This window comes from Hydra vulgaris, chromosome 06 (genome assembly GCF_038396675.1).
Source record: "Hydra vulgaris chromosome 06, alternate assembly HydraT2T_AEP".
Classification (NCBI taxonomy): domain Eukaryota; kingdom Metazoa; phylum Cnidaria; class Hydrozoa; order Anthoathecata; family Hydridae; genus Hydra; species Hydra vulgaris.
In genome coordinates, this window is record NC_088925.1 from 24,087,501 (window position 1) to 24,111,879 (window position 24,379).

Genomic DNA, 24,379 nt, shown 5'->3' on the forward strand with positions numbered 1-24,379 from the left:
AAACTCGAATCATTTTTTGTTTTCAAATTGAATCTCGAATCACTTTTCCAATTCGATTCAAAATTGAGGATTAGCATGGCCCTAATATATATATATATATATATATATATATATATATATATATATATATATATATATATATATATATATACATATATTAATATAATATTTGTTAATATTACCTAAACAAAATAGTTGTTGTTTTAAATGTGTTAGAAGACAAATAATGTAATTAAATTTCCAAGTATATAAAAATATTGCATTTCATGTAATTTATTTTTGCTTTTTGAGTGTGTTTAGTATTCAGAAATATCTTGAAGATGGCAATGATAATAGTGATGAGTATTCTGACAAGGATTATCAGCAACTTCTTAAACAGAAACAACCCCATTGCCAAATTTCTAAGAAAAGGGAAGGTTCTGCAGAAGGGAGCAACAGTCGTTCGAAAAAAAAATCTCACAAACCAGCTCCTACAGCACCTCCATTTCCTGTGTCAATTCAATGCTCTTTAACACCTATGTCTCCAGTTGTCAATGAGCAAGCCATAACGGAATCAACTTCACAGCCTCTCTCTGTAGCCATTGAAAGAGGTTCTGTGTTATCTACACCACATGTAGCTAGTCAACAGTCTGCAACACCTACAACTGTGGTTTGTCAACAATCTGCAACACCTGCAACCGTGGCTAGTATATTTACTCTTCTAGTTAAACTGAAAGGCCAAGTAACTAATCTTCAGAAGCAGACCAACTACAACACTACTATGTTGCAGACTTTGTCACAAGGTGGGATACAAGAAGATGGAAATATTTTTGAAGCTCTTGATCTTCCTGTGTGTGACCTGAAACAGCTGCAGCAGCTTGAAGGTATTATTACTAGAGGGTAAAAATATATGAAACCATCCAGACCATGACACCCTTACGTCTCAGAATTTGTTTATTTTTACACCACTTGCAGTCCATATCAAAAAAATAATAACTGCGTTATTATTTTTTTGATATTTTTTTGATATTTTAGTTAAAAATAACCATTGCTATTTTTAACTAAAATAAAATTTTAGTTAAAAATACCAATGGGTTCCAGAGATATCATCACTTGAAATAATGCTGACTCAGCATTTTAGTGATTTTCTGAACAAAGCAACTTTGACATACAGTATCTTCATAATGGCTTGGGGAAATTTCCTAAAATTTGGTACTCTAATAGATTTTAACTTGAGAAATCCAAAAATAGCACTCTTAAGACTCGATTATCTCAAGAAATGCCTCATCCAATTTTGTTCAAAATTATTGACTTGTAAATTAGTGATTTTTGGAGGTAAAATGAAGACTGTGGCCCAAAATCCCGAGTAAAAAGTTTAATTGTATATCATTATTTCATCTTAGGTCTACTGAAAAAAATTAGATTCTCTCTAATACATGATCAAAATTTGCATTTAAAAATGGTGTCTTTTTAGAAAAATTTAAATTTTGTAACAAAAGCAATTAAAATATTTTGTAAAACATTTATTTGAATAAAACATCAAATAGTGTCATTTATTGACTAGTTTAGGATATTTATAGTCATGGGCGAAGGGAGATACCCTCCCCTCCCACGGGAGGCCCCTACGTCCCTCCCCCAATCTCCCTAGATTTTTTTTTTTTTTGCATAAAATGAATAAATAATGCAAAAACATACAATTTAATTTTAATTTTGAAAAAAAAAAATTTTTCATTATTTCAAATTGGTGACTTAAAACCTCCTTTTATATAAAAAACAAACATAAGTTTTGTTTTGTTCTTTTTAAAGGTATTTACTTGTTTGTATTTTCTTTAAGAATTACTTTTAATTTTATAGTTTTTATATTATTTTGTTAGGTAATAAATAATAAAAATAATTAATATGGAGAAATGTGACATTGGAAAAAGTCTTAACATTCATTGCCACAAAACTGGATTTTCAAGAAAACAAGGTTTTGTTCAATTTAAAGATCTTCCTTGTGAAAAACAAGAAGAAATAGTATGGCGAGCAAATTTAAAGGAAAAATATAGTTCAATAAGAATTATATGTTGTTATCATGAGCAATTCTATGGAAAATATTTTGAGAGAAAAATTACAAAGGGTGGTCATGATCTGAAGGAAGCCATCAAAAGGATGGTTTCCTCTCTAATGGAAAATGACGTAGTAAAATATTTGAATTGGTCCGGACTTGGTGAAAATGAAAAGAAACCCTTTCGTGACTTGAAATGCCGAAAAGTTCTGGAAAGTAAGCGAAACTTGATTTTTTTAAATATCGTTCACTTATAATTTAGCACATTAACTTCAGAAACAGTTGTTCAATCCATAAAAATTACTTATTCAATTTGAAAAAAGAGATTTTAATTACTAGAAATATTTAGTGTATAAAAATATTTTATTTAGTAATATTAAATTTTACGATTATAATGTGAAGAAAGTCTGAATATAACTGTATAATTTTATGATGAACTTTTGCAGGAGCATTACAAAGAAATCCACCAACGAAAGGTGTATCAGAAAGTGATGTGCAGAAAGCTGTGGTCCACTATTTAGCAGGAGCTGCTGATCGAAATGGGGGTAGAAAACAAAGAGCAATTTGACAATCTATCAGGAAAACTCGCTTGGAACATCATGAACTAATGCCTACATCTTCATCAGCAGTCTTAGAACAACCTGTAGTAGCGCCTAGAACTTCAGCGGAAGTTTCATTGCATCATTTGTCACTTTTGTACTCAGACGACTTTCAAAATTAGTTATGTTTAATGCTGTTACTTTTTAGTTCCTTCAGAAACATTTTATAAGTTGTTTCTCATATTCATAACATTTTTTTTTTCGTGTATTATTATTGTTACAGTTTTTTATATTATAGTTATGTTTTTATTATGTACGTGTGATACGCAATCTATTTATGTACATGTGATACGGGAATCTATTTCCTTATATCTGGTTGTATGTCACTTTACAAATTGTTTAAACTGGTTTGATTTTAAAAGATGTATATTAAAGCTCCTTTGGTTTTTATTAAAGCTCCTTGGGTAGACCATTGTTAAGCTTGCTCTAAGCCATTTATGGACCTGGGTTTAACTACGGCTTTGCCGTTTGCGGACCGCTGATATACCATCACTGGCTTATTAGTAGCGGACCACTGAAACGCCAGCACTGCGCCTGAACTGGCAAGCCAGTGCCGGACCATGACAAAGCCAGTGAGCAAATCGGCGCTGGCCCAGCTCTGTTCAGCCGGATGCGAGCCACCTCCACAGCCTGCGCTGGGCCATTGCCGGACCGGTACATCGTTGCTGGTTGGGATGGTCATACTTTTCTAATATATTAATATCTAATTATCTATATTCCTTGAACTATTTGACAGTTTCTTTAATATTTTGTTAGATTCAGCCAGATGCAGTTTGTACACTGGTAGATCCCAGGTACAAGTCACTTTACTGCAAGTAACCTGAGAAGCTGGCGGCCAACTTATCAAAGCTTCGTGAATTACTCAATGAACTTCCAACAGTACCAGGTTCAGGACCAAAACCAGTCCAGTCTCAGCACTCAGAGACGGAGTCTACACTAGAAACACAATCAACAGGCTTGTGGGAATCCCTCGATAACATGATGACAGCAACTGCAACCAACGACAATGTTGCTGATGCTGATGAGTCAAGTACGAGTGCGGTTAATGATGATGTGAAGACATATTTGAAAGATATGGCAATTGGGCGCAATGCTTTTCCACTGACATGGTGGAGGTTAAATAAAAGTCGATTTTCTTGCTCAATCACTTCTGGCAACCCCAGCGACCAGTGTCAATTCAGAGCGTCTGAACTCAATATCTGGGAACATAGTTTCTATTAAACGCTGCAGTCTTCTATCAGAGCATGTAGAAAAACTTACCTTTCTTCATAAAAATGTGTAGACTTTTAGCATTAGGGTAAGCATGGTTTTTTAATGATGACATTTTTAAATGAATTGTATGTACACTTTTACTAGTTTGTTTAATAATCTCGAACTCGATCGAATTTTTTGTAATCTCGATCGAACTCGATCGAAGATAAAAAATCTAATCTCGCACAGCTCTAGTATGTATTCGTAAAGAAAATCTAGATGATACCTTTTTATTATTACAAAAGATTTGGCAATTTTTAAATTGATAAATTTTTGAGTTTTTATGAACGTGGTGAAAAGAAAACAATCACTATCAAATAAAACATATTGCAACCATTTTAGAGGCTGTTCATTAATTTCGTCAACAAAATTGGGAGGAGTCTGAAATTTTTTTACTATTGTTGATTAGGGGAGGGGGAGGTCAAGGCAAGTTGACGTCAACAATGTTACTTTTTTAAATGAGTTTAATTACTTAAAAAATGGAAAAAATAGGCAGCGTTTGCAGCCCTGTGTTAAACACTCGCTCAACCCTCAGTATCTTAATAAAGCTATTTATATTTCTACTTTTTTAAAACCGTGCTTAAAAAAGACCCGACACATGGATATGCAGTTGTTAAATCAATCTTGTTTAAAAAACATTTACTTTTTTTTTATTCATTGCTGCTTAAGTTATGCGAACATTGCTTGGTGCAGCACTAAGGCGACGAAAATAAAAAAATTGCTAAGCAAACAAAAACAGGTTATAAGGATAGTTTCAAACGTAGATTGTTCCTCCTAAATGTATATAAACTAAATCTTTATCATATTCTTATTTTCACGTTCAAACTTGATAAAAATATATTACCAATCTTATTTTATTCAATTTTTTGAAAAAATTAATCACATATACCCTACTAGATTTTCGAAATGCAACTACATTCAATCCAAAACTTATTATTCCACTACAAAATTCTCTATTGTAAACCGAGGACCAAAGTTTTGGAGCATAATATTAAATAATGAACTGAAAACTAAATATTCCCTAAACCATTTTAAAACAAAACTTAAGCAATTACTTTCGTTTAATGAAAATGAACTAAATTTTTTCTAGTAAAGCTTCTTTAAAGTAAAGATCAATAGTTATTAGTTAATTAACTAATTAATTACTGTAGATTATTAATACATAATTAATCAACATATGTACATATACTTTGTTATTTTAAATGATAATCTTTTTTTTGAGAAATTTATTTTTATTTTTGCGTTGTTTTACTTTTACTGTTTATTTGCTTTTACTTAATAAAAAGTTAAAAATAAAAAGTTTTATAAATTTAATTAAACTATGAATTGCTCTAACAACAAAATGTGTTTTATATAAAATCATATTTTCTTATTTTTTAAAATAAGAAAATATGATTTTATATCTAAATGTTATTTTGTCATTTTAATATTTTCTTTAGTTTTTTTTTTCTTCTGTAGTTAGTAAGGTGCTCCCAAAAGCCCTTACAATCTTATCACAGAGCATAGAGGAGGAGCATTTACATAGGAAGTTAAAACCTTACAAACGTTGGTTATTGGGCTAGACTTGGCGTCAAACCTTGGACCTAATTTGGTTTTACACCGTATTTATGAATCGGGAAAACTTTGGCGATTTTTAATTGGTCAGAAGAAAACCCCTTGTTGTATAGATGCTTTTTTTTCTTGTATAGACTTTTTTTAAAATATCTTTCAAATTTTTATAGCAATCTATAATTATGTTGCTGTTTATTTAGTCTGCGCCGATTTTGTTTCTTTTTAGAGATTTAAAGCTCCTTCAAACTATTCAATTGATAAATCTAGCAATAAATCATAGTAAAAAGGTGATTTATTGATTGATTTTTTAAAATCATGAAAGGAAATATCAGTAGAAGAAATCCTATAGCAACTTTACTTTCAATACCCGTAAAGTATGTAATAAATTTTTTTGCTATTTTATTCGGTTCACGAACCAAACCGAATTGTTTACAAAGGTTGTTTATTTTAATTATTTTTGGTAGGATATTTATGCAGGCATCTTTTTTTTAATGTTTTCCATAAATGTTTTGAGTCATTTTTATATTTAATAATTAGATTAGAGTAATTGTTGTTTTTCTAATTTTTACGAATTTTTGCAAATAGAAGTTTTTAACTTTTGTATATTAGTAGATTTGTTTTAGATTTTGTTTTCAAGTGCCTGATATATAATTTTTGTGTAACTTTTGAAGATTTTCCCTTGTATAACTGGTATAAGTGGTATAAAGTGCAAAGTAATTGCAAAAACTTGCATAAGTGTGACCTGGCATAAGCGCAAAGTAGTTGCAAAAACTTGCATAAGTGTGAACTGGTATAAGTGCAAACTGTAATAAGTGCGCCAAAAGAATTTGCAAAGATCAGCATATGTGCAAATTGGCATACGTGCGTATTACCATAAGTGCAAAGCAGTTGCAGAGGTTAGCAAAAGTGCAAATCCTATGCCAAAGTTTTGATATTCTTTTTGCGTACTTACGCCGGTTTTTGAAAAAAAAATTTCGGCTCACATATACCAGTTTACATGTAAGTCAATATTTATTACAGTTTGCATTTATGCCAGTTTTTGCAACTGTTTTGCATTTATGCTAATTTGCACTTATGCCAATGTTTGCGTATTCTTTTGGCGTGCTTATGTCAATTCGAACTTATGTCAGTTTGTACTTACGCCAGTTTTCTCCTTTGCAATTATAGCAGTTCACACTTACGCCAATTTGCACGTATGCCAATGTTTGCAAATTCTTTTGGCGCACTTATCACAGTTCGCACTTATGCCAGTTTTAGCAACTGCTTTGCACTTATGCTAGTTCCCTCTTATAAAATTCGCATTGTTCAGTGGTCTCCTTTTTTTTAAGTACGTTCCAAAACAAATTTCAAGAGGTTATTTAAAACACAGAGAGCAAAAAAAAACAAAAATCTAAAGAAAATATGAAACTTTTAAAAAAAATTTTGTTTTAGATGTCCCAAGAAGACCTAGCGATATTGTCACAGAGCACCACGGAAGAGCATTTAAATAGGAAGTTCACGCCTCCTTTCTTATTAGTGGCGCGAAATAATTGGTGGAGTCCCACAAGGTTCAATTCTTGAACTTCTCCTTTTTTTTAATTTATATAAATGACTTAAATAAAGCTTCAAAACTAACAAGCATTATGTATGCAGATGATACAAACTTATTCCTTTCAAACTATGATATCGCTGAACTTTTTAAAACAGTAAACGAAGAACTCAGACCTATATCTAATTGGTTCAAGTGTAATAAGTTAACCTTGAATACTAATAAAACAAAATGGTTTTTATTTCATTCAGTTACAAAAAAGCGATTTCTCCCATCAATATTACCTCAAATCTTTATCGATCAAAAGGAAATAAAAAAAGATATTGTTACAAAACTTTTAGGTGTTTATCTTGATTAAAAATTACTTTGAATCACCATATTCATTTTTTAAGAACGAAAATTTTTAAAAACATGGGGATTCTATATAAATCACGAATCTATCTCAATAAGAAAGTCTTAATCCAACTTTATTACTCATTTATACATAGTTATTTAAATTATGCCAATATGGCTTGGGGAAGTACAGAAAAAAGTTTCAACGTCTTTGTCTCCATCAGAAACGTGCAATCCGTTTAATCAATTTTGCAAATTGCTTATCTCATTCGAAGCATTATTTTATTGAATTGAGAGTTATTAATATACACGAATTACATGTGTTTAATATTTTATGTTTTGTATATATGTGGATAAATAACTTATCCTTAGCTGCCTTTAAAGATTTTTTTTCTTTTAAACCAATCAGTGAATATATTTTGAATAATATATTTTAAATTAATAATAACTTAATGAGAAATAATAACTTTTTAAATGAACCTTTTTGTCAAACAAACTTTAATCAATTTTGTATTACCTATCGAGCGCCACATCGTAAGTTCTTATTATTATTTTTACTATTGGTTATTTAAAGCTGTACAACGATTAACAAGTATAAACCAAAAAAAAAAAAAAAAAAGAGATAAGCCCAGCGCTTGCTTTGAACCGTGGATCTCTTGCTTATGAAGCAAGTGCTTTAACCACTACTCGGTGTAGTTAAGACAGTTTTAAAATATTATAGCGTTTGTATGATATTTTGTTGACTACGACATGCAGTGAAATCTAAATATCTCGACCCCCGGATAACTCGAACTACTTTTGAGTTTCCCTTCGACCCTCACTAATACTTTCACATAGAAAAAAACTCGATAACTCGAACACCCGTCGAATTATTTTATCTGTTCCCACTCGGTGTAGTTAAGGCGATTTACAAATTATTCGAATTCTTTTATTTGGAATTAGCATGGTTTTATCAGCGTATTATGTTCAAACAAGAGCTTTAAAACAAACCTATTAGAATATCTAGATATTTTAACGGATGCATTTAATGGAACACCGATAGATGTATTGTAGACAGACTTTATAAAAGCTTTCGATAGTGTTTCGCATGAATAGTTATTATCCAAGTTACTGACTTATGGTATTTCTGGTAAACTTCTTAAGTGGATAGTCTGCTTCTTAGCTAACAGAAAACAACGAGTGGTTTTAGGTGAAAGTGTGACAGATTGGGTTGATGTCCTTAGTGGCGTATCACAAGGGTCTGTTTTAGGTCCTTTCCTTTTTCTGGTATTTATAAATGATTTACCAGAAAATTTTATTAATGAATGTCGTTTATATGCTGATGATAATAAGATAATTGCACCTATTTCTTCTCAAAATGGTTCACAATTGTTTCAAAATGATATTAATAAACTTGAAGAATGGTCTACAAAATTGAAATTAGGATTAAATTTTGAAAAATGTAAAATTATGCACTTTGGTTCAAATAATAAAGAATATTCTTATTTTATGACTAATAACAATACATTAATGGAAATTGAAAAGTCAAAACTAGAAAAAGATCTTGGTGTTTATATATCAAGTGATTTGAAATGGGCCAAACAAGTAAAATATGCAGCCAGTAAAGCAAATAGTATGCTCTCACTACTAAATAATACATTCAAGTACACGGATAAAGATCTAATAAAAACACTGTATTGTACGTATGTTAAACCAAATTTAGAGTTTTTTATTCAAGCATGGAGTCCGTATTATACAAAAAATGTTATTGAACTAGAAAAAGTTCAACGAAGAGCAACCAAAATGATACCGGAACTAAGACATCTTGAGTACGAAAAAAGATTATTTTGGATATGACGACTTTAGAGACTCGGCTGCTAAGAGGTGACTTGATCCAGCAATTCAAGATATTTAAAGGTATTGAAAAGATTGATATTAAACAAAATCAAGAAATGAACTTTATTTCCTCATCAGGTCCAGCATCTACCATTAGAGTAGCAAAACATATATTGAAACCTGAATTGGTTAGAAATTGTATGAAAAGGCAATATTTTTTCAGCAAAAGAGTCGTTTATGGATGGAATAGTCTACCAGCAGAATTCGTTCAATCAATTACACTTAACAGCTTTAAATCAAACTTGCAATCGGTTGATTTAAAAGCATTAGCAAACAAGACGAAAATCAAGAAAGCTTATTATTAACGCTTTTTTATAAAAAAACTGAACTGTAATTAATATATACCGGCTGTCATAGATATTGCCTGGCGCTTTATCTCACCAGCATTAACTATTACTATTACTATTACTAAATAGTATAACTTTTTTTGCTTTAGGTTTTTTTGATATTTAAAGAAACTTTTCTTTTTTTAATACAATTTTCAAAAACTTTTTACTACCCGAAATAGTGAATCTAAAGAACACCATTTTAGAGTCTTTAGATCAATTCTGCTCATCGGCGTTAACATGAATTTAGTTAAAATCTTTCGAAAAAATTCCTTAATTTGCTATTGATCCTAATTCTAATCGGTTCTGACGTAGTTAACTATATAAAGTTATCAAAACACAATATGTCTATCAATTTTGACAGAAAATACTAGAACAAATTGTTAAACTTTAATGCTCATTTCACCTAAAAAATGTATTTCTTTAAAATCTTATTAAAAATTTGGACAAGCGATTGTGTTTTTAAGAAGATTTAAAAAAAAAAAGAATCTTCGGTCTGGGTTTTTTTGCTATAAACATTTATATTTTATGATGCTACAAAATTAATCATTTTAATTTTTTTCGTTTTTTCATAATTCACAGACCTGATCATTTACCGGAAATATGACGTAGTCAACAAAATATCATACAGACGCACAGTGGTCCAGAAATGTCACTTTTGAGACAAAAATCATATCTTCGCCAATTTTGAAGCTAAAAAGCTAATATTTTTGGTAAATGTTCATTATACCCTGGCCAACAATAACTATCATTGTAATGTTAGTTGTCATACCTCTAAAGGACACAACAATAACACGAAATCTAGGACAAATGAAATAACGAATATTAAACATGTGATACGTATTTTATATTCAATTTTCAACTTCCTATTAACTATAAATAGTCACCAGCATGTATGAAACATTTTTATTGAATGAATAAATATCATACATGTGCAGAACACCATGAACACATAGCGTAATAGCTTACATTTAACGTACATATTTTAACATAATTATTTTTGGAATACCTTTTAGCTAAATATTCTCTGGAGGACAAATTACACATTTATCTTGATAGATTAACATCTTGATAGATTGCATAAACATATAGAGTAGCGCACCAAGGACAAAAAGTAGACACAACATACCGAATAATCACCGAATATTCGTGATATCTCTGCTAAAAATTTAAATGTAGTATAAAGATGAAACTTTTAGTATAAATGCGTTTTGCTGTCTTTCTGTGATTAACGCGCGACAGATTTGTTATATAATTAAACTTAATCCTGAAATAAGTCAACAAAGTCGCAAAATTTGGTCTTTCCTTGATTTTGCTTCAATATACAAGTCTGTTAAAAAATTCGTTTAAAAAATCTGTTTCACTTACATCATAATCAACCTAACAAGAAAGAGTACGCAAAAAAGATATTAAATTAGCGTAAAAAAATACATTAGCCGGGGTCTTTTCGTGAAAATATTTTTCTTGTGTTTACATCGGCAACAAGTGCCTTTTTACACAAAAAGAAAAAAAGCATTTTTTTTTCTTAGGTAAATTTTTATTTACTTTATTTGAAGTTAAATTTACAAAGTATTATTAAATGTTAAAAATAAAAACTTCAAGGGGTTTTTAATTTAAAAGTTATAATAAAATGTTGAAACCTCACCAAAATAAAAAGTATTTTTCATTTATTTTACTACCAGCACTTTCTAGAATAACAAAAAAAAAATTGTAAAAATTTTAAATAAAAAAGAGTAAATATTTCAAATAAAGAGTAAATTATTTTTATATTTTAGTTTTAGAAATATTCAAAATGAAACTGAGTAAAACAACCTTTAAAATAAATCAAATATAAACAAAAAAAAAATCAAAACAATACGATAGACGGCTTTCTCTAGTTATAAACAGGGATGCCGGGGCAAAAATAAACAATAACATCATTCAAACATTAATTCAGCTATGGCAAAGACGATGACATATTAGACGTTAATGCGTCACTAAATTTTTTTTTTGTGCAATAACGTTTATTAATTTGTTGTTCCCGTTTTTTGACGTAAAATATAAATAACCCGCACAAAGACAGTACATTTAAATAAAATAATAAATTAATTTAGTGCAACCGCGACTCTGGCGTCGCTACAAGACAACGATGCATTCCAGCATCCTCAGTTAGGGGTTGTCAGTAAATTACGTCACGCTATAGGCATTAATCATAGACCAAATTTTAAAAATCCGGAAAATTGTTTGGGTAAATTATCGGGAAAAAATCCGGAATACATTTTCCTCTTAATTTTGCTTTTAGTTGAATTGTTTCTAACTTTTCTTAGTTTTGTATGAGTGATGAGTAAAAAAGCTTAAAAAAGAAATTTATTACAAAAATAGATACCTAAACTTGTATGCTTGGAATGCGTTTTAGATATCCGGAAAAACATAGTTTAGAAAAAGATCCGGAAAAAGATAATACCCGTAAAGGGAAAAAGGGGAGTAGTGGTTTTGTCACGACTCATATGGGACTTGTTACTGTTGCGACGAGGAAGAGGGTCAAAAATGACCAAAAATTGCGAGGCGTAACTTATGGACGATTCCTTATCAAGAATATAAAAAATAATACAAGATCAAGTCGGCAATCTTGAAAAGTCTTGTTTTTTAAAAAATAATTACGATAAAGCTAGAATTAAACTTCTTTTTTTCTTTTAAGAGAGAGAGAGAGGGAGGGGGGGGGGGGGGGGAAAGGGAGTCATAAAAAAAAAAAAATGGATAAAGACCTATTTATCTCGCTGGGAACAGGGATAACCTTTAAGAGGATAAAGCAGAAACAAATATAATATGGAACAACTTTATCGGGGTCAGGGTAAAAATAGAAACAAAATGATATGAGGGTTAGGGACAAAAACCTGTTTCCGTCACCCTCTTCTGTCGACGACAGATTCAATTGCAATACTCTATGTTAAAATTGAACAACAAACTAAATAGCAATATGTAATCAATAACGTGTTTGAATCACGTCTTTAATGATGCGATTCAAAATAAGATTATTTGAAATAATTAAAAACAGATTATACGTAAAATTATCATTCAGATCATTATTGTACAAAAGGCATTTGCATGAAATATATGAAAACTTAATAAAACCCACACCAATACATTTTACAATTTAAAAAAGAAATAATATAAAAAAACAGGTTCTCTTATAATTACAATTTATTTTTTAACAAAATCAATTCAAAATAAAGCCTTAATTTATCTTTTATTTAAATACAAGAATAAACGTATATTAACTAGTTTTGAGTTAAAATGTTAACTAAGCAAATTTATACAAATTATAATCGAGTTGTAAACACCTTTATACAAAATAAAAAACAAAAATCTTTTTCAAAAAGTCCGCTTCGTTTTTGAATCATATACATAACAGGAAACGGACCTTAAATTTATTACATAGGTAAAATCAGTAAATACACTGTGCAAAATTAAAAAGTGTAATAAATAACAAAAGGCGTTGGCAGATTCCAACGCCAGTAAAAAAGAATCAAAAATCGTATAGAAAAGATAGTACCCGAAGCACATGAAAAATATTTTCATCATGAATATAAATAACATAGCCTTTGTTATAAATAGCTTTTAAAACTTTAGCAAATACATAGAGATACCTTATGATTTTGCAATAATGTTTATAACACCTGATAGCAAAGCAAGAATGAATCCTAACCATCCAAGACCAAACGAATACCCATATTTTGAAACAATTTCACGAAGGTCAGGTCGATCCGACGGTAAACTATTTAACTTTGCCCATACCTAAAAACAAAAGTTCACGTAAAACCCGGCTTGCGCCTTATAAACCAAACACATATTACCGTAGAAACCATTCACATATTAACATATTAACAAATACATATGTTAACATATAAAATATACTAGTTACTATATAAACAATAAACAAAATACCATAAAAACCAAATACATATGGCCATAAAAACCACAAAAATTGATAATAGAATACATTACACTGTTTACTGTTTACTTTGCCGTATATTTGGTATACTAAATGTTAATACTTTTTGAGAGGGTCGGTATTAGTACCCGTTGCGCGGACTGCTGTTTAGCAGTGGGTGTGGTATTATTGTCCGATTTTTTTTTTTGAAAAACCACAACCAAAAGTGTAATGACAATTATTTGAGCAGGTAGTCAAACAGGAGTAACTAAGACGCGTAACTAATGTATTTTGTTTTATAAAATATTTGGTTATTGAACTTATCTGTATATTTTATATATTGTATATTTATATACCATATTTTGCTTATTATATTTTATGTATTATAATATATTGAACGAATCTGTACTGTATGTTTTATATATTGTATATTTTATTTGTTATGTTTTATTTATTATATTTTATTTATGTTAGATATTTTATCTATTATATTTTACATGTTATATTATATTTCTTAAGAAAACTATTTAATAAATTATCTGCATATTTTGTTCAAAAAATAAAACTCTATTGATAAATTTGTATTTATATAAAAAATATCTTATTGTTTTTAAACTTTCGTAGAAAAACCACTCACTAATACTTTTCTAAAGCATGGTATTTAAAAAAACAGTTTCCCTTATGAAGAAACACTATACAAAAGTTGCAATTATAGTCGGTTTTAGCTTCACAAACCATTCTTAAAAAAATTCTGTATTTTGTCATTTTTGAAGCGTTATAAACTTTGAAGGTCTAAAAACTATTAATGAAAATCCAACAAGAAACATTTTAAAATGCAGAACAATATTATATGAGGTCATCTTACTTCATCAAAAAATACAAAGAATTTATTTCCCTTTGACGCTAATGCATGCTAATGCAAATTACATTTACTCGCTTTTTACTTTTGCTTGAGTAAACTTATTGACTTGGAACATTTACTTGTACTCGAGTAAAATTTCACTCAAGTAACAGACTTTTACTTGTACAAAATTTTGTTACTTTTTTCTGCCTCTGGTTAAAACTAGTTAATGTACTTTTTTATTTTTATTCATGCGAGAAAACTACAAACTACATGTAACTTCTTTAACTACTTTTTGTTTAACTTTTATTTAATAAATTATTACGACAAATTATATAATTTTAAACTGGTCGTAGTTTCTTGTACAAACTTTTTATGTTAACTATGTTAAGTTTAACGCTAAGTAAGATTTCTGTTACTTTTTTTTCTGAAAATAACTGTGGTTTTAAAGAAATAAAAATGATTTTTTTACTTGTGGCTTAATTTTTTTTTTTTGAAAAACCATCAAGTATTTATATATATATATATATATATATATATATATATATATATATATATATATATATTCATACATATATATATATATATATATATATATATATATATATATATATATATATATATATATATATATATATATATATCTGCTACGCAAATAGCTGCGCTTGTTTGAGTACCCATTTAAAAAGTGTTAATATTCATGTTAGTATCGCTGATTACTTTAATTTGCAAAGTATTTACAGACTGTCTTGATAATTTAACAACTCTGTTATAATATAATTATAACGATTTAAACTACTATAACAGTTATTATATCATATATAATAATTATGTTATAACTATATATAATAATTATATAAAATATAAAAATTATTTATAGTATTTTAACAGTTTAACCTTTTAATGCTTTTTATTTAGCAAAAAGTTTAATTCAACTTGCTACTTTGTTATCTTTTTATACACATGTTTACTGTTGTATTTAAGTAAATCACTTAATATCTTATCAAATTTACAAGCATTTTCATTTTTTTGTGAAAGGTTCAACAGAAAAATTTAATACAACAAACAAATTACAGCACATTGGACATTAATATGGATGCTGCATTTAAGGGGATGCAAAAAAGCATCTAAGTAGTTTAAATGTCAAAAACTAAAAAAAGAGAAGTTAAAAGTGTTCTAGTTGAAACAACAGAAAATGATAACATGTGCTTATGGTTTTTTTTTTAAAGCTCTGTTTTTCAGTAACATTCAGTTTTAAAAGAATCTGGGTACAAATTTAGCATAGTGTTATATGCTAAAATGCTATGTTAAATTCACACTTTAACACTCTAAAAAATGACATTAAATCAATACTATATGACAAAAAATCAATACATTAAAATGACTTAAAAGCAATACTATGCTAATCTTAAACATGCATATAAACTCAATGTACAATTAGACAAATACAACAAATTATATAACCTCCCATGTAGTAACCTCACATATGTTAAAAATAATCACTAAAAGCATTGAAAACATTTTATATGCAGTTTATATGCATTTGATGATTTAAAGGTTAGTGATGATTGATGTTCTGTCTTCATAATGTTTGTAAACATCATAAGAACATTAGGTTTTAAACTTTACATGTATAATGACATGAACTGAGCTGAATTATATGGTTTCACACATAATACACTACTTGAATCCTGTTTGTTCTTTAATAGTATTTCTCTTTATTTGAATATATTAAACTTAGCAATACTCTAAAAACTTAAGATTCACCCCAAACAGACCTTTATTAGTCATTTATCTTTGTTAAATAAATTATGCAAATATTGTCAGAAAAAAAAGTTTAACTGTCAATAATAATATTTAAATTTTAACTTAAAGATATGCTATACAAAAGGATGACTAAAAATTTGACATAATTGCTAATAAAAACAAACCTGTGCCCAACTATTTGCCCAAGTAGGAGGTAGTTTTTCAGGAAAGTAGAGAGCTTCATTCATTGCTGTTGCAACACCAAATGTAGCCAAGCCCAAAAGTGAGAACAATGCTAAAAATAGACATCAATAAAAAATGAAACAATAAAAAACATAAGCAATGTCTGACTAAAACTCCAAAACTGGTTAAATCATAGCTATTTTTTTAAGCCATAAATAAACATCAACCACATATAATTATTAATATTTGGTAATCAATTTGTTTTTAAACTTCATATTGAATATATTCAATCAGTTTTTAAACTTTTTTTTTTTGTTATTCACCTCCTCAGGGCCGAGAAGGCCACTACAGATGAGGCCGCTGCGCGGAGAAACTTCATATATCCTTCTGTTTTGTAGGATATGCTTTATTAGGCTAAGGCTGGGAAATTTTTTTATGCAAAGGCTAGGAGAACCAACTCTGATTGAACACACCCTCTGCCTTGGGGCTCCTGGATCTTCTTAACTCATTGCATGGGTTTTGCTTGTCACTGTTTTATGACTAGGCAACTCATTTTCTTATCTCCTAATGAGGGTACAGCTCTAAAACTCATTTTAATGGTTCTAAGGATGGCTGGTAGTCAGGTTTCCGTAACTCTGTGGTAGCTCTCAGAGAGACTGATTCCATTAACAGCTGTAAAATATCAGAGTTCTAACAGTGCCATGTTGCGCATGGATGGTGTCCCTGTTTGTACTTTTGGTGCGCATTGTCGAGGTCACATTGAGAGCACTTTGTTACAGCTTAGGGTTTGTTAGTAGTAATAAGGCAATTGCTGTTAGTGTACTGAGTACTATTTGTGCTTTGAGTCAAGTACTTTAACCAATTTAAAAAACGACCAAAGCATCAAAAACTATGATACACAAAAAACCATTTTTATCACCAAGCTCTTTAAATCTATCATTCATTTATATTTGTGTTCTTCAAAGTAACTTTCCTTCTGTTGAGCCATATCTCTTGCAAAGTTCACTAGACCTATTTGCTCTTTGTGGAACTAATTTGAGTCCAGCTGTCTCATTTTGTTATCTTATTGTGTTGATGGTTATCATCCATTAATTTGTAAAGACCCCAATAGTCACATGCTTGGCCTGGGCATTTACATTATTATGAATTTGCTTATTTTTCGTTTTGGTTTGATCTCTCAAAAACTATTACTTCATTCTTCTTCATCAGAATCCCCCTATCATCGTACCTCTTACAACTACCTTAAAGCTGACTGGGACTCTTTCTGTGACTTTCTTCGTGATGGCTCTAGGGTAGAAATTTTTCATATTTCTACTGAAAAATGTGGTTCTTATGTAACTTCTTGGATTCAAACTGGCATGGGATCTTTCCTTTTTTACAATTTCATATCAAGCCTCACTCTTTTCCATGGTTTTCCTCTCATTGTGCTACTGCAATTTCTAATTGTAACTATTATTTCCATATCTATCGCCAAAACTATTCTCCAGAAAACAGACATCTATTTACTATTGCTGGAAACCATTGTAAATAAGGTTTAGTCTAACACCAAAGCCTGGAATTTTTAGGTCACAAAATCTTGTATTTTATCTCAAAAATTAGGCTCCAGAGACTTCTGGAGAATCTTTAACAATCTTTAACAGTGTCTGTATAAGGGAAAATCTGTTATTCCACCTCTCTTGCATGGTTCAGATTTTATTACCTCACCTAAAGACAAAACTGAATTGTTTCCTAAGAACTTTCATCAATCTTATCTCTTGATTCCACTAATCACAAACTAATGACAAACAGGTTTATCCATTGCTCGACATTCGTATTACTCCAGCTTCTGTATCTAAAGTGATTTCCTGCTTAGACTCTTCTACAAATTGTAGTCTGAACAACATATCCAATATAGTCTTGCAAAGATGTTCTCCAGAGCTGTTGTCTATACTTTCAAAACTATTTGACAAGCGGTTATCAGAGTCTTGTTTTCTAGCCTGCTGTTAAGCGGCATCTGTTATTAGTATTATAAAAAAATTCTAGAGAGCGATCTGACTTGTCTAACTACCATCCCATTAGCCTTCTTCCTATCATAAGCAAGGTTTTTGAGTCTTTAATTAACAAACACCGAATCTCTCATCTTGAATCTAAAACTTACTATCTGATCATCAGTATGGATTTTAATCTTTTCGTTCTACTGCTAATTGTTAACGGTAATAACTGATAAGTTTATCGTGCATCAGGCAGATGTGGAGAGGTTAGGGGTATCGCTCTCAACATTTCTAAAGCCTTCAATAAAGTTTAGCATGCTGGTCTTCTCTGTTTTTAACTATTTATAAATAAATTTATTAACTCATTTCTAGCTATCAAATTGTATTATCAAAATTACTACTCTTGCTAAACTTGAACCCCAGCTCAATAAGTTGTTTTGATAGAACAAAATAATATTTGTTACAAAATATGGCTTATAGTAAAGTTTTTTCCTTTAAAGAACATATAATTTTAACAGTTAAACCAAAAATAAGTTACAACTTGTTTTTGGTTGAATTGTTACAGCAGGCTGGAAAACAAGAGTCTGATAAGCACTTGTTAAATAGTTTTGAAAGTATAGACAACAGCTCCGGAGAACAGTTTTGCAAGACTATAATGGGTATGTTGTCCGGACCACAGACTGTAGAAGAGTCTAAGCAGGAAATCACTTTAAATACAGAAGCTGGAGTGATATGACTGTCAAGCAATGGATAAACCAACATTCAAAAACACCAATTTAGAAAAAAAAAAAAAAAAAAATTGTTTAAAAAACTAACCTGTATCAAAATTTGTCAATTTAAGAAAAAATTTACAAATTTACAAAATTGTAAATTTTGAAAAAAAAATTTTCAAAAGTTTATTAGCAAAAATAAATATAAATAAAGTAAATTTAAAATGACTTAAAAAATAAATAACTCTATTGATATGAAATCATTCAAAATATCTTACTTGTTAAAAACATAAACAAGGCCGGTATTAACATTGGTGTAGCAGGTGGCTTATCATTACGATGCTTAAGTGCTGGGGCCAAAGATAATGTTTTAAATCCAAGCAAGAAAGCAATTAAGTTGAAAATCACAGCTATTATCATAAATGCACGAACAACTTGATACCAAGCTATCAAAATAAAATAAAAACATAATAAATTTCTTTTCATTATTAATTTGATGTATAATACAAACATAACATGTATATATATATATATATATATATATATATATATATATATATATATATATATATATATATATATATATATACACATATATATATATATATATATATATATATATATATATATATATATATATATATATATATATATATATATATATATATATAATATATATATATTTAAGGGTGTCCCAAAAAACAACATTTTTGAAAAATATATGCAGAGACCCCCTTATTGTGTTCTATCTAATACAAAAACACTAGATTTAAAATTTTTTTGAATAAAAAATATTTTAAGGGGTCCCTAATATTTTCAAAAAAAAAAATTTTCAAAATTATGTCAACCTGGTACTCAAATGAAGCGAAATTATATAAAAATTTCAAAAATAATATAGATTTCAAATATAGAATTGTTATTTTTGGTTTTATTACATGAAAAATTACGTTTTTTAAAAAAAAAAACAAAAAAATGCATTTTTTATGTATTTTTATGACAATTTTGATAAATAAGTTAAAATTTTTCCAAATTAAATATTATTTTTAAAATTTTGCTTCATTTGAGTACCAGGTTGACATACTTTTAACACATGCATATATTTTTCAAAAATGTTGTTTTTTGGGACACCCTAATATATATATATATATATATATATATATATATATATATATATATATATATATATATATATATATATATATATATATATATATATATATATATATATGCCTACTTTAAACTGTTAAAGGTTGGCATTAGGTCAGCAAAAAAAAACTCTTAACTGGTTTTCTGTATTTTGTTGACACACAAAAATAAAAAAATGCAAGACCAGAATTTTTCTTTTTATTATTTGATAGACTGCCTGCCCCAACCAAACCCTCAGTTGATGTAGCAGCACTCCCTTGTGAGTCAGGCTATAAGATAGTCGATGTAGCAGCACTCCATTGCGAGTCAGGCTATAAGATAGCCGATGTAGCAACACTCCGCTCATGATTTACAGTTAAAAAAAACGAAACAAAAAACATTTTATTAAAAAAAATAAAAAATAAAAACATTGTTTATATTATTAAAAAGATTCAGAATGTTTTTAAAAACATTCTGGTCAATTAAATTTGCGTTTTTGCAATTTTTTTAAAAAATAATTAATTTGTAATTAAATTAATGGTTTTACTTTTTTGACAACATGGAAATGTTGGATGAAAGTCAAAAGTAATTAAAAGTGACGTATTTGTTGGCGAAATAATTATTTTACCTTAATGTACTCCCAAAGGCAACAATTTATTTATATATATATATAAATATATATATATGTATATATATATGTATATATATATGTATATATATATGTATATATATATGTATATATATGTTTATATATATGTATATATATACATATATATATATATATATATATATATATATATATATATATATATATATATATATATATATATACATATATATATATATATATATATATATATATATATATATATATATATATATATATATATATATATATATATATATATATATATATATATATATATATATATACATATATATATATATATATATATATATATATATATATATATATATATATATATATATATATATTGGTTAGCAAAAAACTGTTTTAGGTTGGCATCAGGTAGGCACAAAACTTTGAAACAGGGTTTGACAAATGTGTGAATATTTAGTGTTAAAATGATAGAAAAACAAATGCTGAGTTAGCCAACATTAGCTTAAAAATATGAAAAAACAAAAGAAAGTTTAGCCAATTTTATTTTAATTATTTTAATTAGAAATGATAAAATGTTTATTTTTTTTGTTTTTAATTTAATTGCTTCGATCACAACTTTAATAAAAGGTTTGTTTTTAAAAACAATTGGCAAAACCTCATAATTCGGTGTTTGTTTTTCTATCAATTTAACACTAAACATTTGCACATTTGTCAAACCCTGTTTCAAAGTTTTGTGCCACCACAAAACTTTGAAACAGGGTTTCTTGGAGCGGTCGAATATTCACTAGAGCCTTTGAAAATTGGAATAACAGATGCCATTTTCCAGCAGGCAGAAAAACAAGACTCAGACTCAATTCACTTATTAAATAGTTTAGAGAAAATTGAACTAAATAGTCAAGCACTTAATAAATAGTTTAGAGACAATTGAAGAGTGTTCTGAAGAAAAATTTTGTAAGACTATGACAGGAATGTTGTGTGGACCACAAGCATATTGATCAATCATCGATCAATATGCTTGTGGTTCAGACAACATTCCTATCATAGTCTTGAGGATTTAAAAACTAGGATTAAGTTAACTCTGGTAGATATACACCATTTAATTAAACTTTCATTAAGCAAGCGTTATTTTTTATGAAAATAAAATCTGTGTTTTATTTAATACATTTTTCGAAACAGCTATAAAAAAAGTGATCTTAATAAAATAACTAAAAATTAATGACTGCGATTCAAAAAATACTACATCTAAACTTAAATAAACAACAGTTGGCTATCTTGGATGCCTATTTTTTAGAAAACAAAACAGAGTTATATTTACATCAGCTCCTAATATGAACCATATATTATGCAAGAGTGCAACTCATTTATGCTACTCATTTTTCACCATCACGTCAAGTTGTAAAGATATTCAGGATAAAATCCCTAATATTCTCACAAACAAAAAAATTATTCTAAAGTATGTTAACATGTGTCTCAAAAGAAGCCTATTTTCATTAAAATTTTAAAAATAATATTAGTTTTTTAATAAAAATGAATACTTTTTATATTATTGCTAAGAAACATTTTGTTAAAAGTCTTTTGATAGTGTTAAGCATTTTTTCATAATTTTTTATTTTGTTAATAAATTTTAAGCAAAAAATTTATGTTTTCTAAAATCTCTTTAAAAAAACACTTCTTTTGAGACCCAGATTGACTTTGACAAAAATATATTTTTCATTTGAATATGAATTTTTTGATGAATATGAATAAATAATATCAAAATGAATATATTTGTAATCAACTGTTCTGGCGGTTGCATTTTTTATCAACAGCATTGCTAATCCTGATGTCTTTCCTCTTACATTGCAGAACATAGATAATTTTTAATTAATTTCAATATTGAAAATGATTGTTCACAATAAGCAACAGTAATAGGTATTGTTAAAATTACTCGATAGATATATTTGAATATAAATGAATTCCAAATTATCTATAATAGCATAATGATCTTCTAAAATATATCTTAAAATAGATAGTTCATTTTTGTCTTGTCATTTGACAAGAATTTATAATATTTAATACATATGAAATCTCATATTTATGATATATATAAAACTCATATTATATTAATAAAATATAAAATCATTTAAATGATAAAAAAAAATAAATATATTACACTAATTATTGCAGAATATTTTTTATTTTATGTAATAAATTATATTTTATATATTAATTACTTTTATAGGTGTGCCATGCTAGACAAGAATAAAATGAGGATAGAAAACTAGGAAAGAATAATTTCAGAATAGAATGTTTTATGATAGAAATAAAGAAACCTTACTAGAAAAGAATTTTTACAAAAGAATATTTTTTGGCAAAAATTTTGAAATGAAACTTGAAATACTTTCTAAGAAAGAATATTTTTTAATAAACGTAAACAACTTGCTTGGAAAGAATTTTATTTAATAAATGCAAAAAACTTGCTAGGAAAGAATTTTATTTAATAAATCTAAAAAACTTGCTACGACAGAATTTTATTTCATTAATCCAAAAAAACTTGCAAAATTAATGTGATTATAATTATTTAATATTTATTCAATTAAAAATCATAACTGTAATTACCAAATTGCGCGCAAATTCTTTCTTAAAATTTCTTTGCTAGCACGTTTTTAAAATTTCTTTGCTAGTACGTTTTTCCAATTTTCTTTGCTAGAAAGAAAATGACTTTTACTTGTGCGATTTCTATTCTAAAAAAGTCTTTGCTAGCAAGTTTTTCATTTTTCTTTGCCAGTAAGGATATATGTATTTCTTTTTTCTTTTTTATCCTTCAATTATTCTATCCTAAAAAATAATCATGTTTTTTTCTAACATAGCAAGAATTTTCATGTTTCTTTCCTAGAAAGGCTTTCCTGAATTCTTGTCTAGAACCGGCTACCCTTTTATATATTATTCACTTTTATTGAAGAATTTTTAATTGTTGTAATAATTCTTAAAACACCTGTATTCTATTGTAATAAGAAAAAATAAAACATTTTTTTATAAGCAGTAAAAACTTTTGTATCTCTTTGCCAAAATTTTTATCAAATAAGTAATAATAATAAGTTAATAAATAAATGGATAGCTAGTGTGAAAAGCCAAAGTCAACGCTCATCTAAAGGATTTTTTCATGGCACAATAAATGACGCATGTTATGTATATATTCTTGTAACATTAATATTACAAACATATCTTGTAACATTAATGTTACAAACATATGCTTGCAACGTTAATGTCACAAACATATGCTTGTAGCATTATTGTTACAAACATATGCTTGTAACAAGTATAAAACCAAATATTGTATTTAATAGGCAATTGTTTTAATGAATAAACAGATAACTTGTGCAAAAACCAAAACCTTTTGTAAAAAGCTGTTTTAGAGAAGCAGCTCGCATGGCTTGCCATGTTTATTTTAGGAGAGCTATCCTCCGCTCTTGCACTCATTTACTCCCACCGAGGCTTCTATATACATATATACAATAATAATAAGACAATCATTATTTTAAATTAATGCAATAAACCTGGTGCTGCATTTGCAAGTGAACTCAAACAATTGTGATCAACAGTTGCACCAAATATAATATCTCTGCAAATTCTCCACATTCCAAATGTAGTATAAACATTCATTCTGCTTTCAGTGTCCATTCTCCATCCAGTGCTCATTGTTGAAACCAACAAAAATATAAGGGCAAAAGACATGAAAGTCATTGTCAATACTCGAAATTTAAGATTCATTTTATGTTCTAAAATATTTCAAATGTAAAACTG

At 28.2% G+C, this 24,379-nt stretch overlaps 3 protein-coding genes across 4 annotated transcripts; 2 read left to right on the top strand and 1 right to left on the bottom strand.

Moving 5' to 3' along the window:
* Positions 1 to 237: 237 nt before the first annotated feature.
* On the top strand, positions 238 to 3,519 carry LOC136081742 (uncharacterized). The gene is made up of 2 exons (XM_065799659.1): positions 238 to 863; positions 3,382 to 3,519. Exons 1-2 carry the CDS (start codon positions 518 to 520, stop codon positions 3,447 to 3,449), a joined length of 414 nt encoding a protein of 137 aa, XP_065655731.1. The 5' UTR covers positions 238 to 517; the 3' UTR covers positions 3,450 to 3,519.
* Positions 1,465 to 3,387, top strand: LOC136081741 (uncharacterized). Its single transcript, XM_065799658.1, has 2 exons — positions 1,465 to 2,242; positions 2,473 to 3,387. Exons 1-2 carry the CDS (start codon positions 1,879 to 1,881, stop codon positions 2,592 to 2,594), a joined length of 486 nt encoding a protein of 161 aa, XP_065655730.1. The 5' UTR covers positions 1,465 to 1,878; the 3' UTR covers positions 2,595 to 3,387.
* A 9,005-nt stretch (positions 3,520 to 12,524) lies between the features above and the next one.
* On the bottom strand, positions 12,525 to 24,379 carry LOC100209915 (uncharacterized). Of its 2 annotated transcripts, XM_065799661.1 has the most exons (5): positions 24,133 to 24,379; positions 19,128 to 19,295; positions 16,172 to 16,281; positions 13,116 to 13,263; positions 12,525 to 12,889 (listed from the first exon to the last, which is right to left on the bottom strand). In XM_065799661.1, exons 1-4 carry the CDS (start codon positions 24,344 to 24,346, stop codon positions 13,117 to 13,119), a joined length of 639 nt encoding a protein of 212 aa, XP_065655733.1. In that variant the 5' UTR covers positions 24,347 to 24,379; the 3' UTR covers positions 12,525 to 12,889; position 13,116. The 2 variants fall into 2 exon arrangements, with proteins under 2 accessions (XP_065655733.1, XP_065655732.1); XM_065799660.1 differs by having other exon boundaries at positions 12,657 to 13,263.

Excerpts from the sequence above, each read along its gene's own strand:
- LOC136081742 (XM_065799659.1), top strand. The coding sequence starts at position 518 with ATGTCTCCAGTTGTCAATGAGCAAGCCATAACGGAATCAACTTCACAG. Across the intron at positions 864-3,381 it reads ACAGCTGCAGCAGCTTGAAG|ATTCAGCCAGATGCAGTTTG; the intron begins GTATTATTACTA and ends ATATTTTGTTAG.
- LOC100209915 (XM_065799661.1), bottom strand. The coding sequence starts at position 24,346 with ATGAATCTTAAATTTCGAGTATTGACAATGACTTTCATGTCTTTTGCC. Across the intron at positions 16,282-19,127 it reads CTTGTTTATGTTTTTAACAA|CATTGTTCTCACTTTTGGGC; the intron begins GTAAGATATTTT and ends GTCTATTTTTAG. Across the intron at positions 13,264-16,171 it reads GGGCAAATAGTTGGGCACAG|GTATGGGCAAAGTTAAATAG; the intron begins GTTTGTTTTTAT and ends TTTTGTTTTTAG.
- LOC136081741 (XM_065799658.1), top strand. The coding sequence starts at position 1,879 with ATGGAGAAATGTGACATTGGAAAAAGTCTTAACATTCATTGCCACAAA. Across the intron at positions 2,243-2,472 it reads ATGCCGAAAAGTTCTGGAAA|GAGCATTACAAAGAAATCCA; the intron begins GTAAGCGAAACT and ends GAACTTTTGCAG.